We start from the raw sequence: 18732 nt of genomic DNA on the forward strand, positions 1-18732 counted from the left end.
GCGAACCAGCTGGTGGAGATACACCAGCAAGAAGGAGAGCCACTGAAGGATTACGTCCAGCGCTTCATGCGAGCAGCAGCTAGAGCCAAAACAGTGGGAGATGAGGGCAAGATGATGGCCCTAACTACGGGAGTTAGGCGCCGTATGCCTTTGTGGAGTAGCCTCAGAAAGCATGGAGTTAAGACTACTCAAGAATTTTTGGATCGAGATGATCGGTACATCAAGCTCGAGGATGCCATCGCTAGCGAAGGAAAGCCCCCATACAAGGATAAGGGGACTGTCGAGCCCGCCAAAGCCGCCAATGGGTCAAAACCCAATGGCAACGGCAAAGGCAATGTGAACGGCAATGGCAATGGCAAGAATGGGGGGAAGCAGCCGCATAATGAGCCTTCCACCTCTGAAAATAAACGCGCTAAAGGCAATCGTTATGAACCACGGTTCACTAACTACACTGCCCTTGTCGAGTCTCGGGGAGAGGTGTATCAGGCCACGAGTTCTAGTGTGCCTTACAAAAGACCCGCTCCCATTCAGAAGGATATTTCGAAGAGAGATACAACCAAGTTCTGTCGTTATCATAACGACTACGGACACGATACAAATGAATGAAACCAGCTAAAGGATGAAATCAAGTTCCTTATCAGACAAGGACACTTGAGGAGATACGTACGGGCCTCGGGAACTTCCCAACGAGAGGCTCCAGGTGGCAACGAGCACGCACCCAAATGCCAACGCTCGCCACCTTTGCAGCCTAATCCTGTAGCTGGCACTTTAATCACCATCTATGGAGGCCCACACCTCGCGGGAAGCAGTGGAAAGGTGAGAGAACGATATTCTCGAACCCTACGCCACGACCAGGACATTGAGATGATGATTGTGGAGGACAGGGCATCATAGAAGGCTCGATCAGAGGATGGTGAAAATAACCTTCTCTGATAGCGACGCCCAGCATGTCCGGTTCCCACATTCCGATCCGCTGGTCGTGGATGTTCAAATCGCTAACATGATGGTGAAGAGAGTACTAGTCGATACAGGAAGTTTAGTAAACATCCTGTACAAATCTTCGCTAGAACGCATGAAGTTGTCCGTCAAGGACTTAGAGCCTTACAACCAAACAATTTACGGCTTCTTTGGTGAGGGACTTGCCCTAACGGGGTCAATCAGACTTCCGGTAACAGCAGGTACAGCGCCTGCTACCAGGACATTACTCGCTACTTTCATAGTAGTCGATTGTCCTTCGGCGTACAATGCTGTAATCGGAAGGCCCATACTGGTTGACCTTCGGGCGGTCACCTCAATATGGCACTTGGCCATCAAATTCCCGACAGACGCAGGGGTAGGACGCGTGTTGGGAAATCAGAGGGAAGCAAGGGAGTGCTACAATGCCTCGATCACGAAGGCAAAGAAGGGAACATCGAAGAGCACTCCCCCAAAGAGGTTGCAGATGGCTATTGATACACAAGCCCAATCCGGTGATGGAGTCACCAAATAGGGTGTTGCCCAAAGTAAGGATAGAGATTTAGATCCTCGCTTTGGGGATTTTGAGGAAGATGTTGGACCCGTTGAGGACCTTGAAGAGGTCCTACTTGACGAAAAAGACCCGACCAGAGTTGTAAAAGTCGAGAAAAACTTAGAAGCAACAACGAAGCACGCACTGGTGGAAGTTTTGAGAAAGAACCAGGAAGTTTTTGCCTGGTCACATAAAGACATGGCTGGGATAGATCCTGCAGTTATCAGCCATGTCGTGAACATTGACAAGAGTTTTCCACCCGTGCAACGGAAAAGAAGGCTGCTCGATAAGGATAGATCGAAAGCCTTAAAAGAGGAAGTTGAAAGACTGAAGGAGAATGGGTCTCTAATCCAGTACTGATTCCCAAGCCTAACGAAAAATGGCGAACCTGTGTGGATTTCACAAACCTTAATAAAGCCTGCCCGAAAGATTGCTTCCCACTCCCAAGGATCGACCAGCTGATCGATGCAACTGCAGGACATGAGATCCTCTCTTTCATGGATGCATACTCGGGGTATAATCAGATCAGTATGCATCCCCCTGACGAGGATCACACTAGCTTTCAGACCGATACAGGGTTATACTGTTATAAAGTGATGCCTTTCGGACTGAAAAACGCTGGTGTGACTTACCAGCGATTGGTTAACTACATGTTTAAGGAGTTAATCGGAGTAAACATGGAGGTGTATGTGGACGACATGCTGGTAAAGTCAAAAAAGGCAGAAGGACATGTGAAGGATTTGCAGGAATGTTTCAATGTTTTGAACAAATATCAGATGAAGCTAAATCCCCTCAAATGTTCCTTCAGAGTAGGATCAGGGAAATTTTTGGGGTTCATTGTTAATTCAAGAGGAATCGAGGCCAACCCCGAAAAGATCAAAGCCCTGATCGACATGAAATCGCCAGTGAAAATCAAGGATGTGCAAAGTTTAACTGGAAAAATTGCTGCACTCAGTAGATTTATTTCAAAGTCGACGGATAAATGCGTCCCTTTCTTTAATCTACTTAGAGGCAACAAAAAGTTCAAGTGGACTGAAGACTGCGAACAGGCTTTCCAAGCCTTAAAATCGCACATGGCACAGCCTCATGTTTTATCAAAGCCTATAAATGGAGAAACTTTGTTCATTTACCTGGCGATCACTGAATATGCTGCTAGCGTGGTACTAGTACGAGAAGAAAAAGGTGTACAAAAGGCGGTTTATTATGTTAGCAAGAGGTTAATCGGGGCCGAATTGAGGTATCCTCCCATCGAAAGATTAGCCTATTGCTTAATTTTGGCCTCAAGGAAGTTACGTCCTTACTTCCAAGCCCATCCCATCACAGTCTTAACTGACCAGCCCCTTGGCAAGTTCTGCAAAAACTGGAAGCAGTTGGACGCTTGTTAAAATGGGCAGTCGAACTTGGGTAGTTCGATATCACATATTCACCGCGAGCAGCAGTAAAAGGACAAGTCTTGGCTGATCTTATCGCTGAATTCACTGAGCTCCCAGATAACGAGTAGTGCGAAAAACCTAGTGCGCCTAAGCCCCAAGTCGAAGCTCCTTCGTGGAAGTTATTCACGGACAGATCGTCCAACGAATCTCACACAGGAGCAGGAGTGATATTGATAACGCCAGAAGGGCATCGATTTCACTGCGCTATCAGGTTCGATTTCACCGCATCAAACAATGAAGCCGAGTATGAAGCACTCCTCGCTGGGCTAAGGTTGGCCAAAGACATGAGTATAAAAGTGCTGGATATTTACAGTGATTCACAGCTGGTAGTGATTCACGGGGCCTGAAGATGGTGGCCTACCTGAACAAAACCAAAGATCTGTTGGTGCAATTCGAGAAGTATACCCTCAGCAAATACCTCGGGATCAGAATTCAAACGCAGATGCCTTAGCCAAACTTGCGAGTGCAAAAGATGATGACACTTTAAATATAGTGCCGGTGGAATGACTACGCAAGCCGAGCATACGAGCAGATGAAACCAGTATGGAAATTCGGATAGAAGATACATGGATGGCCCCATACTTGGAGTATCTCACGAATGGTGTACTACCAGCAGATAGAAACAAAGCCAGGACTCTTCAGAGGCAGGTTGCTAGATACATATCGGTCGATGTTATTCTATACAAAAGAGGGTACTCCATGCCACTGCTCAGATGTATTACACCAGAAAAGGCTAAAGAGCTGATGAAGGAGGTACATGAGGGCTTCTGTGGGGATCACGCTAGGGGGCAGAGCTTATCGAAAAAGATCCTGCGGCAGGGTTATTTCTGGCCGACTATGAACAAAGACTCAATGGAGTTTGTGCGAAAATGTGATAAGTGTCAGAGATTTTCCAAGATCCCACGCACGGCTCCCAACGAGTTAAAACAAATGCAAATTCCATGGCCCTTCGCTGTATGGGGTATCAATTTAATTGGATCCTTGCCAACGGGAAAAGGTGGAGTAAAATACGCAGTTGTAGCAGTCGACTACTTCACCAAATGGGCCGAAGCTGAGCCACTCGCTACCATAACGAGAAAGAAATTTCTTGACTTTGTCATCAAGAACATTGTTTGTCGGTATGGATTGCCTCGGAAGATCGTCTCAGACAACGGCACCCAGTTTGGCAGCGACTTATTTACAGATTTCTGCGAAAGGCATGGAATTGTCAAAAGCTTTTCTTCAGTCGCGCATCCACAAGAAAATGGGCAAGTCGAAGCAGTGAATAAAACACTTAAGGATACCCTGAAGAAAAGGCTCGAAGAAGCTAAAGGAGCTTGGCCGGAACAACTGCCCGAAGTACTCTAGTCGTATAGAACTTCTCATCAAACAGCAACAGGTCATACCTCATTTTCCTTAGCATACGGGTATGAAGCCATGTTTCCAGTCAAGTTAGATTCGCCCTTACATCGAAGAATCACATACGACCAAGACCAGAATAGCCAACTGTTAATGGAGTCCCTAGACTAGCTTGAGGAGAAACGAGAAAAAGCCCAACTCCGAGTAGCTGCGTACCAGCAAAAATTCGCCCGATATTTTAACTCAAAAGTAAAAGAAAGAAAGTTCAGCGTTGGGGACCTAGTACTTCGACGAGTTTTCTTGAACACCCGCGACCCAGCTGCTGGAGTACTCGGACCAAACTGGGAAGGACCTTACCAGATTGAAGAAGTCCTTCAACCAGGCACATACAAACTTGCACGCTTAAATGAAGATCTCGTTCCGCGCTATTGGAATGGAGAACACTTGCGCAAGTATTATCAATAAACAGTCCTTCTTAAAGGACTGGCTTGTATTAATTTTTACTTTTTACAAGTTTTGAAAAAGGGTTAGTCATGTTGTATGACTGATCGCTTATAAGTGTAAGATCTTTTTAAAAGATCACTCGTAAAGACATGTTTAGTCCATTTTAATATGAGAATTATAAGGGACTGTGCGCAACCAGTCATTCTTGCCAACCTTTGTAAATCTTTTATTTAACAAGTATCTGTTCATTACGTGTGTTGTTTTGCTGTATTATAAGTATTGCATTTTATACCGAGCAGTAATGTTCGAACAGGTCGTGGTCAAGGCAAGTGACCAAGGACCTAATGCTCCTCAGTCACTTGGGGGGCATATAAGGTACATCGATAGCAAAGCATACCAAGAGGTATGTAAACACATGAACAAAATAAGTGAAAGCATGCAACGGTACTTAGAGTGTTTTTCAAAATTTATATTTTGTTAAATCAAGCCAAAGTACTATGCTAAGTTCAGTCATGTGAACAGATGTTATAATAAGCAGAAATATTATAATATCAAAGGGAATTCTTTTACACCGCAAGCACAACTGGTTGGATGTAATTGTTCAAAGTAAAAGGAAAATATGCTGCCCATGCAGCAAAATTAAAAAAGAAATCATAGTCTTTACATCACGACCAGTAGGTCATGTAATTAAAGAAAAGCAAAAAACAAAAAACTCTAAGGAGCTTGAGGAGCAGGAGGATCCGTTGGAGCATTTTGATCGACCACATCCCCTCCAGCTTCTCCTCCCTCCACTTCGGCGGCTGGCTGAATGCTTGGGGAAGCAGGGACCCTAGCTCTCTCTTCGGCAGCTAACCGAGCAGTGCAGCGAGCTAGCTCGACCTTCCTAGTGTCTTCTGGAAGGTAACTAAAATCGGCACTTTGGTTGTGTTTCCAAAAATCGTAGAAACACCGAAGTGTCGCGTTCTTATACCTCTCCAGGTCCTTGGCATTGGTGAGCTTAAGCTGCTTTACCTGGCTTTTAAGAACAGCAATGGTCGCGTCCTTAGCGAGATGGTCCTCCCTAAGTTTCTTGACTTCACACCATTGGATTCAGTTGGACTCCAGGTAGTCATCCCTTTGCTTCCTGAGAGTTTCCTGAGAAGCTTGCTTCTCTGCCAGTTCTGCCACCAGGGCATCCTTCTGTTGGATGACCACCTCTAACTCCCCAGCATGCCTAGCCACTGCGGCTTGAAGCTCCTCGATGACCTTCGCCCGAGACTGCTCGATGCTAGCGCTAGCGCGAGTACGAGCAACGATCATTGTCAGCATGGCCTGCATTCAAAGAGTAAGGGTTAGGCTATATTACAAGAAGGAAAGATAAGAGCCAAGATCGCAAAAAGAGAAAGAGTACTTACACTGGCTACTTTGTTAAGAGCCCTGTTGAGGATCTGGTCGACCCCCATGTTCTCAGCCTCAGCCATTGCCTCCCTGCAACGGTCATGCTTCAGGATATGAGCAAGACAATCTTTAGCTGATCGCAGGGAACGGCTCGAGAGTCTGGCCCCAGGAAGTTCGACTTGCTGGGCGTGTTCTTTTTGAGCCGTAGGCGAAGGGTTTGTGGCGGCAGGTGGGACCTCCTTCTCAGCAGGGGTAGGTGGTTGAGTAGAAGGTTGCCCAGAGGGCCCATCCTTGGAAGGATCAGCTGCTCTACCCTTCTTGGCCGAGGGTGCTTGGCTAGATTCGCCGTTCGCCGTCGTGTCTCTTGGCCGATTTCCTCCGTCGGACCAAGGGAACCTCCTCCTCCTCCTGAGTCTGGTATAAATCGAAAACATTGGGGGAGGCCATTTCTGCAAAAGAAGATAAGCATTGCAGATAGTAAGACAAAAATAGATGACAAATTATAGTACATCAAAAAAGAAGTAAGGAAAAATCACAAAGTCCAATACCCGAGCTACTACTACTTGTCGCTACACTACTGACTCTACTAGTCATACACCAACTCTCTGGCACGGAGAAGTCTGGCCCTAGATTTGGAGTATACATAAAATTGTCGTCCCCATCAAATAAGTGACAGGGAATTGGCAAGCTATTTAAAAGCGAAATAACAGTATCATTTTCGTCTGAAGACTCGTCCAAGTCTATGACAACTTCTATTGCCTTTTGTTTCCCCTTCCCTTGGGGGGCAGAAGGCCTTTCTGCACTGGGGGCGCCAGTTGGTTCCCTGATCGTAACCCCAGTCGGTCTCCTTCGGGGAGGGGACGCTGGGGGTTACTGCTCGGGATGCCCCTCGGCAGTGGCATCTGCCACCGCGGGTTCCCTCATTTCTTGACGAGGGGTTAGGAGGCCAGACAGCCTCAAGTTTTCATCAGTGACCAGAGACTTAACGCTTTTTTCAGCGTCAGCCATCCTGGCCAGTGTGTTGGACCTCAACACCATGTCTGGTGTTGGGGTCGGGTGTAACCATGGTCCTGAAAGGCACACGATACTTTAGAGAAGTACAAAGAAATTTGATAAGAAAAGTAGCGACCAGTGGAAAAGGACATTTACCTCCTCGAGCGAAGGCCAACTTGTTCGTAGTCATGTCTGGCGTGAGGAAATACTCCTGATTGTATTTACCCACGTTGGAGATATGGGTAGTGTCACTCAAGAATGTGCGGTTTGTTTCCTGGTGACAAAAGTGATAAAAGCCCGTCCCGTACTGTTGAGGGTTGGACTTAAGGTCAAAAAGGAAGTTGACCTCGTGGGGAGTGGGCTCTGGCCATTTTTTTGAGTTTGTAAAGGATATAGAGTGCAGCAAGCATTCTATATCCATTTGGAGTAATTTGAAAGGGGGCAACACCGAAGTAGTTTGCCACCCCCTGATAGAACGGATGTAGAGGAAGGGTAGCCCCCGCCTCTATGTGGTACCTCGACCAGGCACTGTAGACGCCCCCAGGCAAATTAGCCCTCTGGTCAGCAGCAGGGATCTTGAGATTGACCCCGGTGAGAGGATACTTCCTTAGGTAATTGGCAAGCATCCGGGGAGTCACCTGGCTGGTGGGAGAAAGATACCACTCGACATTAGGAAGGTTTGAATGCTGAGGGCGAGCCTTGACCTGAATGCGAGGGTCCGGGGAAAAGTTTTCTCGACCACTGGTCGAGGGAACCCTAGCCTGCAAATCAGGCTGGGCTGGAGGATTTGGATTGTTTTCAGGGTTTGGTTTCTTTTTTCCTGGAGATTTAGAGCGGGCCATTTTAGGTGGTGATGGTTGAGGTCTAGAAGAAGAAAGTCTTGAGAAGGGAATCTCGTGAACACGCTGGGCCAGCTGTTCTTCGCCTTCAAGCAGTTGTGCAAGAAGATCGTCTTCAATTGGCCACTCACCTCCCCACAAATTTGGCATTAAAATCTACGAACAGAGAAATGGGGAGGTGAGGATGGAGAATCTAGAAAGTTTGTTAGAATAGCGCTGGTCGTGTATAAAAGTCAACTTTTATACAACAACATTCTAACAAAAAACTAATTTTTTCACACGAACAGTTTGATTTTTATGATTTTTACTTTCTTTAACGAGTTACTTTTATACAACAACATTCTAACAAAAAACTAATTTGATCTGCTTTTGATCTTTCAGCGCTATTCTAACAAACTAATTTTTTCAACTCCTTTAAGGGCGGGAAAAACTCGATTTTTCAACTAGCATAAAAATCAAATTTTTTCTTCGGTTTTACGTCCTAAATTTATGATCTCGGCTATCAAAATAACTCGTAACTTCTAAATGGCAAAGAAACATCATCCTATCTACTATCACCCGATAAATCCCCTACCTTCATGCATCTCAACCCAGAAACACAAACAACACCAGAACTTAACAGTTAACTCACAGCGGCATGCACGCAAAAATAAAGAGCAGAAAGGTTCTGAAACTTACCAAAGCAAAGATCGTAGAGGTTTGAAGAAGATTCGAGCTAGACGAGCAGACAGATGGTTCTTGAAACACTGAAAGATGGTCTTCAGAGAGAATGAAGGTTCGGATTTTAGGGTTTCTTGAAGGAGAGATAACTTGCGTAAAAAGGAATTGAAGACTTTAAGAAGGCTATATATATATTTTGTCTGTGACATGAAAGAGGAAGTAATCATCAGTTTCTTCTTTTCGAAGTGTGGGGAAGGGTGATAGCCGTCAATAGGTTACTTGGGAACCAAAAAGCCGTGATTGGACAGGGGTAGGTTACTTTTCCCAAGGATGCACGAACTCCTCTGACAGATCTGGTGGGGTAATCGAAGAGTCGTTTCCTTAAAGTTTATTTATTGTTGGTCGTAATAAATAAACTTGGGGGGCAAGTGTTATCCAAAAAATAGGCACGGGTGACGTGGCAGGCAATTTTGAACACGTGGCTGACACCTGGCAGAGTTCTGTTTGAGTATCGACCAGTAAGACATTACAGGCATGTCAGTTGAGTTTTCCTTATGACCAACATGGTCGTACATTCTGCATATTTCAAGATGATCTTGTGAAGATCTTAATCAATTCCGAGATTATCTCCAATGATTCCTGATTACCCGATTAATTAGGAGAGAATATCTGTAACAAATTCATGTAATCCTCCTTGAGCCTATAAATAGAGAAAGATAGCTCAAGGAAGGGACTTTTGGCTTTTGCTTAGAAAAAATTACAGATTTACGAGAGAATTAGAGCTATTGTATTACGATTGTACCATTTATCTCTCTCAGGTTTGTGAAACTCGGAGAACCCTAGTTCTTTGATCACTCATTTGAGATCTCATATCAATAATAGCTTAAGTGGACGTAGGTCATTACCAGTTCTTGGGGCCGAACCACTATAATTTCCTGTGTCCTTTACTGTTTTTGTCATTATATTCATTCCAACACATCTATCCACATCAAGCTTTTTGACTCCGTGTCAGTTGACCAAAACAAGGGTCAACATCATTTATATCTCAATAAAAACAAAAACTCTTACTTAAGCATTTCGGTACTCACACGTTAGTGTACTTACATTACACATATAATGTAACAACCCAAATTCACTAATAAGGCTTAAGAGCCTTGATTAGTGTGCCGGAAGGGCATAACTGGATTATATGTGAATTAAATAATTAAAAGCATGTTATATGATTATTTGAATATCTGTGATGCATGACTATGTGTATTAATATGCATGTAGGCCCTGATTAGGTTAGAAGGGCATATTCGTAATTTTAGCCCGTTGAGGGCATAAATGTAAATAATTGTAATAAATTGTTGAGATCACATTATTATGTGGATATATTTGTAATCTGTGACTCGAGGCGATCTTAGTGAGCGGTTTAGCGAAAAAGTCACGGCGGGGATTTATACCCGGCTCGGGGCGAGCCTGGGGGTATTTCTGGGAATTTAGAGAATATATTGGAGTTTATTTTGATATTGAGGAATATAGTTGGTGATTAGTTAGGTGTCGGGAAGTAAGCGGTAAATATTAGAGACACTCAAGGAATTAGCGGGAATTGGGTGTAATGACTAAAATGCCCTTAGGAGGTTTAAAGGCCTAGTTTTAAATGGGAGGGCAAATTGGTCATTTGAGTTAAGTAGAGATAAGTGTTATTAAGCTTTATGCCTTAGTGGAATGTGTAGAATGTGTTGGAAGTCTGAAGAAAGAAAAGAAAAAGGAAAGGAGGGAAAAAAGCAGGGGTGTTCTCTCTCACACGGTTTGGGCTTCTCTTCACCAATTCTTGAGGTCTCTTGGAGCTAAAAATCAGAGAGAGTTTGGGCAGGAGCTTGAGGCTAGGATCCTTGATTTTTCTTGAGGAATTGGTAGAGGTTACCCATCATTTGAGGTAAGATCTTGAGGTTGTAACTCAGTTTCTGGTTCTTAGTGTTAATATGGATTTTGAGCTGAGTTTTGGTTGGAATTCTAGGGAATTGAGGCTGAAGCTTTGAGGAGGTGAAGGCTAAGCAAGTGTGGAAGATAACCTAGGTTGAGCTCATCCATCAAAGGTAAGAAACTCTGGTTTAAGTTCGATGATTTCAGTTGAGTTTTGAGCTCTAGGTTCAACCATGGTGAATTTTGTGTTTTGGGGTGCATGTTATTGAATTTCTTGGGGTTGGGACTTATGGGATGAGTTGAGGATGTTGGGAGGCTTGTTTTGAAGTTTGGTTGAGGTTTGGTTGAGTTTTGGAAAGGTTTGGCTCGGGAAAATTTGAAGGAGAAAAAATATATGCTGGGCTGTGCTGTGACTAGCGCTGTAGCGCTAGTCACTGGGCGCTACAGAGCTAGGCCCTGAAGTTCCAGAGATTTTTAGCTCTGCTTGTAGCGCTATAGCGCTCTCCTTTGGGCGCTGTAGCACTACCCTGTTCCCAGAAAGAGGTTTTGGGTTATTTCTTAGGGTTTTTGCCCGGGGGCTCGGGGTTTGGTTCCACCATCCCGTTTGGTGGAATTAGGGCTTCCCGAGGGCTTGGGATTGGTCCCGAGGCTAAGTTTTGGAATTGAGATTTGGAGTTGGTTTTAACTTGTGACCGTGACTAGGTGTACGCTAGGGCTCAGACGGGATCATGCTTGAGGATCGAATTGAACAAAGCTAGCAAAATCTTAAGATAAGAAAATTGCACCCGGTTAAGTGTTTGTGATGGGACTAAGAGCTCCCTATATCTGTATGATGTCATAGATGGTATTATGCCATGGGACACGTGATGAACGGCCTAAGGGTGCCGTAAATAATACTTGCACACAGGGCGCGGCTCGGCCACTGGTAGCTGAGGACAGCTTAATATTCACTGAGCTCGGTTTAAGCGGGCCAGAGTCAGTGGGATAAATAGAGGGTGTGGCCTAAGGGCGTTAACCCTGGTTATCATATATGAATTGATTATTGATATGAAATGATGTACTTGGTGTGCTGAATACTTCAATAACATGAATATTTGGACTGTTGAGTACATTTTTATACTGTATGAGTTATATGGTTGTTTGCTTAATGATTATGCTCTGTTATTGTATTTTCTTGCTGGGCCTTGGCTCATGGGTGCTATGTGGTGCAGGTAAAGGCAAGGGAAAGTTGGACCAGTCCTGAGACGGAGAGCTTTGAGGCTGAATGTACATAACCAACTGATCGGCCGCCACGGTCGAGGAGTGGAACAGGACAAGAAAAGCTTAATTGTCTGTTTTTCCTTAGAGTGGCTAGTAGCTGTATTTCAATCCTGGAATTTTGTAAACTGTCGTATAACTTTACTACTTCTGGGATCCCATGTAAAAGAAAATGTTTGATTATAAGAAATGAAACTTTTGAGACCAAAATCTTTTAACCCTAGTTCAACTGTAGCTTTAGTAACACGTTTCTAATTAAACGACTTGATTACCAAGTCTTGCCACTTTAGTTTACTCTGCTTTTTATGCTGGATTCAAAGTATATTTGTTGTGAAAATTATGAAATAAGACAAAGAATATTATTACAAGATCAATTTTTTTTAAATATAATGAAGCAGAAAGATTAAGAATCAATATAGAACAAACTAGATATAAATAAAAAAAAATAGATTAAAATACGTGAGTGAGAGAACTAGACCAAATAAGTTGTATTGAATAATATTAATATGTAAGAAGAATAACCAAAACGAGAAGAAAATAAATGTTAGAAATACTAATAGATGAATCTACTGAGTAACACTTAAAAAAAAATGAATACCACGAATTATTGTTCTTTAATAATTACTACAAAGCAGCCAAGTAGCACTCAAACAAAAAATGCTTAACCATATAATTAAAGATGCATAAAATTTCCTCATGTTTATCTTGGTCAAGTAGGACGAAAAGTGATTAAAACATTGGTTCATATAGTAATGTGATATAGAACCAAATCAATATAAAGAAAATAAATTTTATCAACAAAAACAAATCAATACGACAGAAATGTGATGATATGACTAAGACCCATGTGAATTGACAAATCAGCTTTTGTTTTTATACCATACTAAGGTCAATTGGTAGCAGCTAAAGTGCCATATAAAGTACAATATTAAAATAGACATTTCAACATAACTAATGAAATCATATACTTAATTTAGGACTAATGTGAGAACCAAAATTTAAATCAGATGTGAATAAGAAATAAATCATATGAAAACAAAGGAATATCCCACAACATTATGGCTCTTGAACTTCAACCCAAAGTCCATTAGTTTCCAAACACTTATAGCAATGTCAATTGCCATTCCACTGTTGCAAATCCTATCCATAATTTTAAAAAATGTAGTACAATTATAGCAATCTTCCTAGCAAACTCTACTACTTTATTTGACTATTGAAAAACAACAAAGATTGAAGCTTTATTAATAAACTAACTATTGTTGTCCTATTAATGCTCCAAACAGAAGAAAAGGATACCAGGTCCAAACAACAATAGGGCTTTCAATTACAACTATTATGCATTCAAAACTCATCAAATATCAATATCAATATTCATACATATATTATTATATTTATATTACAAGGCAATAAACAAAATGAGAAGTGGGAATACATATTAGCAAATCAAAGTATATTTTGTGACCTATGAAGTGCACTAACTAGATCTGAAAAATCATATAAGAAACTAATATCCAATTTAAAACCCTCTCATAAAGCACATTAAAACTCAACCCATGCCATTTAGATGGAAATTATAAAGATAACTGCGCAAAAGCCATATTATAGCAATTTGATATGATATTAATGAATCAAAATAAGATCATTACCTTGAAAAAATTATCAAATCACACGATCATCAATAGGTTCTACAATATATATGTATTTATATGAAAAGAGAGCTCTAGCTATTAGACAGCAGTAGTGCATGCCTCCGAAAACATAAGGTGTTGAAAATAACAAAATAATCTCCCTTTTGTGATATTCATCATCAAACTTACTCTTCCTCGGAAGCAAAACAATAAATACATGTGAAGCATTTATTTTTTATCTTATTTACAATGATAAACTGTCTCAAAAACTCAATTCCGCAAAAATTTCTCTAGCAACCAAGTAAAACTGAAATAAAAATGAATACTACAATTTACTGTTCTGTAATAGTTATAAGCAATCAAGTAAAACTCAAAAGAAAAGTTCTTAACCATATTAATAAAGATGCATAACATTGCCTCACGTTCATTCTGGTCAAGTAGGAAAAAAAATCATTTAAGTATTGGTTCATATAGTAATATGATATAGAACCAATCAAAAAAATAAAATAAAAAATCAAGAAAAACAAATATGACAAAGACAGTAATATATTGTATTATCAAAATTTCAGTAACATCAAACAAATTAATCAGTTCAAGTCTATTCTGACACAATAATGAAATAAAGGAAGCAATAATGGTTATCAAAATAGCCACATTACAAAAAGATTGATCAAATACTGACATTTTTCTTTGTATCATTATCTATAGTTTCTTTTCACCATTTTCACAAACACTTACAGGGCATCATCTATTATCTTACAGAGAGAGCCCATATAGAAAATAATCTAAATTCATCATATTATACATAATGAGCACAACCAAAGAGCAACATAGTACACTTAAACCCATATTAATTATATATACCGTGCGTGCAAAATTAAAAAAGTTTCTCCTTAAATTTCTAAAATTGCAATGATAATATAGAAACATTAAGAAGAAAATTGTTATAGCCAACTTTGTAGACACAAATATATTACACAAAATATATAAATAAACATATTTATGAAAACAGAGAGAGAATGAGAGACTTAAGCAAAATAAGCTAGAAACAACGTTAAGCTGGTGGGAGAATATCACAAGCTATTTAACTTAAGAGACGATTCATCAAAACTGTCAATCATAAGATTCCATTTTCTAAAAATCATAATCATCAACAATTATGCAAATTGATTTATTAATTAAACCCAATAGCTCATAACCAATGTAGTTTAAAGTAGTTAGCAAAATAAGAATAAAAGTGTTTAAAACTAACAAAAATCAGCTTCGAACAATGTCATGCTTTAGAAAACTGAACTAACAGATTATTTTTATATATAAATTTATTGAAACTGCAAGCATAGAAGACTTACCATCCAAAGATCTGAAGTCTGAACTGTTTGGGGACTGATGAGGAGAAGTCGAGAGGTATGAGTGTGTGTGTCTCAGGAAAAGAACTTCAGTGAGCTGTCTATGGAGTGGCGAGGAGAAACATCAATTTCAGGGAGGAGATGTGGTTTTGGTTGTTCGTCTTTGGGGTGCTAAAGAAGGAAAGGGGAAAAGCATAACTAAGGCTTCTTTCTTTTATGAAACAATACCACAAACACAATTTGTTAGTTTTTTATATTTAAATCCATTCATTTATAAATTTTCTCAAAGACTAATTATAGCAGAAAACTTCTCTAGCAAATTAGGCCCAGGCAATGTAGAAGAGAAGAGTACAAAAATATTCAAGAACGTACTCTAAGAACGTAGTAGTAGACGATAAGGCAGAGCCGAACAATGACTTCGGAGACACCATAAATGATTGGAAGCGCCGAAGATGATTAGAGGAGACGAAAGTTGGGGCAGATCATCAACGAAATAGAGATTCACTTTTCCTAAAATGTTGATTTTGGGAAAATATATTAAAGCCCATACATTTCCCCCAATAAAAAAAAATGAAAACAACAAGAGATTGCTTACCCAAAAGTGAAAGAATTCCAAGGCAGAAAAATGGTTGTCGGGGTTTAGACAAATGACCATAGGACTGTGCGAATTACTGAATATTCCTTGGTAGCCAGTTTTGAGAGAGATGAGCACAGGATCATGGAGAGAGTGACTGAGCATTCTTCCCAGAAAATAATTTTTACTTTGTAATTAAAAAAGGGAGAGGAAAAAAATACCTTTTACAATTTAGCGGGCTCCCAAAAGTTATACCGCCTTTTTTTTACTTTGCCTCTTATTAATTTATGTATCATAATACTTTTTCAGTAGTCTTATATTCATATGTTATGAAAAGGGGTATTTGGTGTAGTGACCATTTTCTATTCACAAAGCACTTGGCTATAAAATACACCATAGAGCTATTTCCTTGTGAGATTCCTTAGTGCTTAGAGAATAGGGAGAAATAAGCTTTTAGACAAATGTTTTGAGTCTTGTTCAAATTGGTGATCCCCACTACGCTACACTTTGGTTGTGTGAGTGTTTGTGTTCTTATTATTGTTTTTTTTCACTCTTTTGTTCTTCTTATTTCTATTTTCTTGTATTTTGTACAATTGAGTTATAACATTATTCTAATCAAATATCTTGCCTATTGTATTTTTGCATAAAGTTATATTTTGATTTTCCATATTTCCATTGAATATATATATATTCTCTAACATTAAAAAATTTATAATTGTGTTTAAAAAAGAAGTAGCATTTTTTCATAGAGAATAATTGCGTGCCATTTTTAAATTTGTATAGGAAACATTCTAGTTATAGAAATATAAGCATGTAAAAAACTCTTGAATTTTTTTTTATGTTATAAAAGAACTTTAAATTTATCATATGATGATTACATATTATTGTAAAAACAAGGAAATATACCTATTGGTTACAATTGAGCATTGGTGCTCTCTATTATGAATAATACTCATATGTTACTCTTTAATTTGAAAATAAGTTAAAAATGATACCCCTCCAATTTGGTCAACAAACTTTTGAAAATGTCTAAATTTCCCTCCATAATACCAAATTAATCAATAACTAAATCATTATAAAAATTAATTTTAAAATATAAAAAAATAATAATAACTATAAAATTAAACGTAAAACGTGGGGAGGAGGCTCGAGACTTGTTGTTGTCATTGGTGGTGGTGGTGTATCTCACCTCCTAGTGATGTGGCTGAATCGAGCCCAAGAAGTCTCGAAAACCTAAGATTCTAACGAGGTAGTCTCTGCCCCTTCTAGTGGTCCTCAACCCAAATGAGGGGCAAATCTGAACTCCTCTCGTTGATGGCGCTCCAATCCTGTTGTCCCCTTCATCCTATTTTTTTTGAAACGTTGCTAGCGATGCATTGAAACTCAACCTATTTTCGATGCCTCCCACGCACGACCAAAAGCTTGAATTGAGGTGAGGGAAGCTGGCTTCTGGTGTGCGTGTTCTCCAGCGAGATCTCGACAGTGATCCGCCATGGTCGTCTGTGGTGAAGAGGGAAAAAGAGAGTACGGGTCAGAAATGAGAGATAGTCTCTAAAGTTTTTGTTTTATTTTATTTTAGATTTAATTTTATAAAGTTATTTTTATTATTATTTGGGATATTTACGGTGAAACCCCCTGATATTTTCGAGTTCACGCACCATTAACCCCCAATAAAATTTTTTGACTGCAATACCCCCGACTGTTACGTTTTTTTTGCAATTGTGCCATTTTCACAGTTAAGTGCCAGCTAGATCTGTTAAATGCCAGCAAGGACAAACGTGTCCATATTATATTGGACCATGTGTTAAATAACTAATTATTATTTAAAAAATAATTTAAATATAATTTTATTTAATTAATAAAATAAAATAATAAAATAAAAATCTTAATTAATAAAACAAAAATTCAAATCAAACCAAACCAAATCAAACCGAAAAAATTTAATACACAAATCAAAACAAAATCAGATCAAACTCTTTCACGAACAAAAAAAAAATTACACAAAAAGATCTACCAAAGTCTAACACAATCTGAACTCACAACCTACGATCCCAAACCAAATCCATTCTTCCCAGATTTAGACATCATAACAAAAAATTAAAAAATAAATGCAAAATCAAACTTATATATGGTGTCATCCACGTGTTCATCTTCTCCAACCAGACTTGTCTCCATCTCCATCTGTGGAGGGTAGCCAAGAAATCTGTATAAATCCAATAACCTAACACAAATACAGCCACAAACCCATTAAATCCAACAAATGTAAATCTAAGATCTAGCAAAGAACCATTAAACCCATTAAAGTAAATCTCTCCTCGTCAAAAATGCAGATTTGGTCGAGCTATTATTAGTTCTTAACTTCGAAACCCATGTTTGTGATAACTTCATTTTAGTGTCATTTTAGAATTTATTTTTGTGGTAATCTTGAGTCCTTATGTGTGTTTTGTGCAAGATTACGCTTTTGTTTATTCTTGTTGTAGGTTGGTGCAGTGAATCATGAGAAAAATGTAAAAAGAAGAGAAAATAGTGGAAAAACGAAGCTCTTGGTGGTTGTTCGACTCAAAATGATGCTAAGGACGAGTAAAAGTCAGTTTGTGATGAAGAAACGAGGTTGAAAGACTTAATTTGAGAAATAATGGAATTAGGGTTGCGACTCTAGACAAGTCAGAAACACAAGGCTGCTGAAGGGAATTAGTGCTGCGACTTGCCCTTATAAGTCACGGTGCAAGGGGAAGTCAGAGGCTAAGCAAGGGGACATTCTAGACATGGGCCGCAACTTGATATGCCTGAGTCGTGGTGCCTGGAGACTTATGCAGATTCAGAGGAGTTCAAAAATTAACATAGGCCGCGACCTAGAGAAGGTCAAGTTGCGGCTAGCATATGAAAACACAAAGCCTTTGTGATTTTTTCAACTATAAATTCATACTTACGGTTCAATTAGGTCAGATTTTAACTACGTTTTTAGAGACTAATTTTGATTCTTTTTCAAGTTTTTGAATCTTATGTTTCTGAATTATTATTTTGTTGATTTAGTCATGTCTGATATGAACTAAACATCTTTATCTAGGGTTTAATTTAGTCAATTGGATTTCTATATAATTTAATTATGATGTTCTATTGATTTTTCTTCTCTATTATAATCTATATAATGCGTGTTTAATGCTGCTAAATACTTGATCAATATTTTCTTGATTTATGATTTCGATTCAAAATTCAAAGAGATGAGAATTGAATATGCTATCATTATATAGACATAGGTTACATATTGGATGAAAGTACCTGTATGACTTGTGTAGTAAATAGGTTTCCATGCTTAATTCCTGCTATGTGTTTAAGTTTATCATAGAGATGTAGAAAACCAGCATATAAAAATGAGATCTTATATCTTGAAAAATAATAGGAATGGATTTATGTTAACCTCCTATTAT

General features: G+C 39.6%; 1 protein-coding gene across 1 annotated transcript; it reads right to left on the reverse strand.

Annotated features, from left to right (window-relative positions):
- Positions 1-4784: 4784 nt before the first annotated feature.
- LOC133798326 (uncharacterized) lies at positions 4785-15550 on the reverse strand. The gene is made up of 5 exons (XM_062236566.1): positions 15326-15550; positions 15103-15240; positions 14734-14901; positions 6117-6548; positions 4785-6033 (listed from the first exon to the last, which is right to left on the reverse strand). The coding sequence occupies exons 3-5, from the start codon at positions 14734-14736 to the stop codon at positions 5812-5814; spliced, it is 657 nt and encodes a 218-aa protein (XP_062092550.1). The 5' UTR covers positions 14737-14901; positions 15103-15240; positions 15326-15550; the 3' UTR covers positions 4785-5811.
- Positions 15551-18732: the final 3182 nt, after the last annotated feature.

This window comes from Humulus lupulus, chromosome 1 (genome assembly GCF_963169125.1).
Source record: "Humulus lupulus chromosome 1, drHumLupu1.1, whole genome shotgun sequence".
Classification (NCBI taxonomy): domain Eukaryota; kingdom Viridiplantae; phylum Streptophyta; class Magnoliopsida; order Rosales; family Cannabaceae; genus Humulus; species Humulus lupulus.

Coding starts and splice junctions, on each gene's coding strand:
- LOC133798326 (XM_062236566.1), bottom strand. Junction 6,034..6,116: donor CTCTTAACAAAGTAGCCAGT/GTAAGTACTCTT, acceptor CTTTGAATGCAG/GCCATGCTGACAATGATCGT.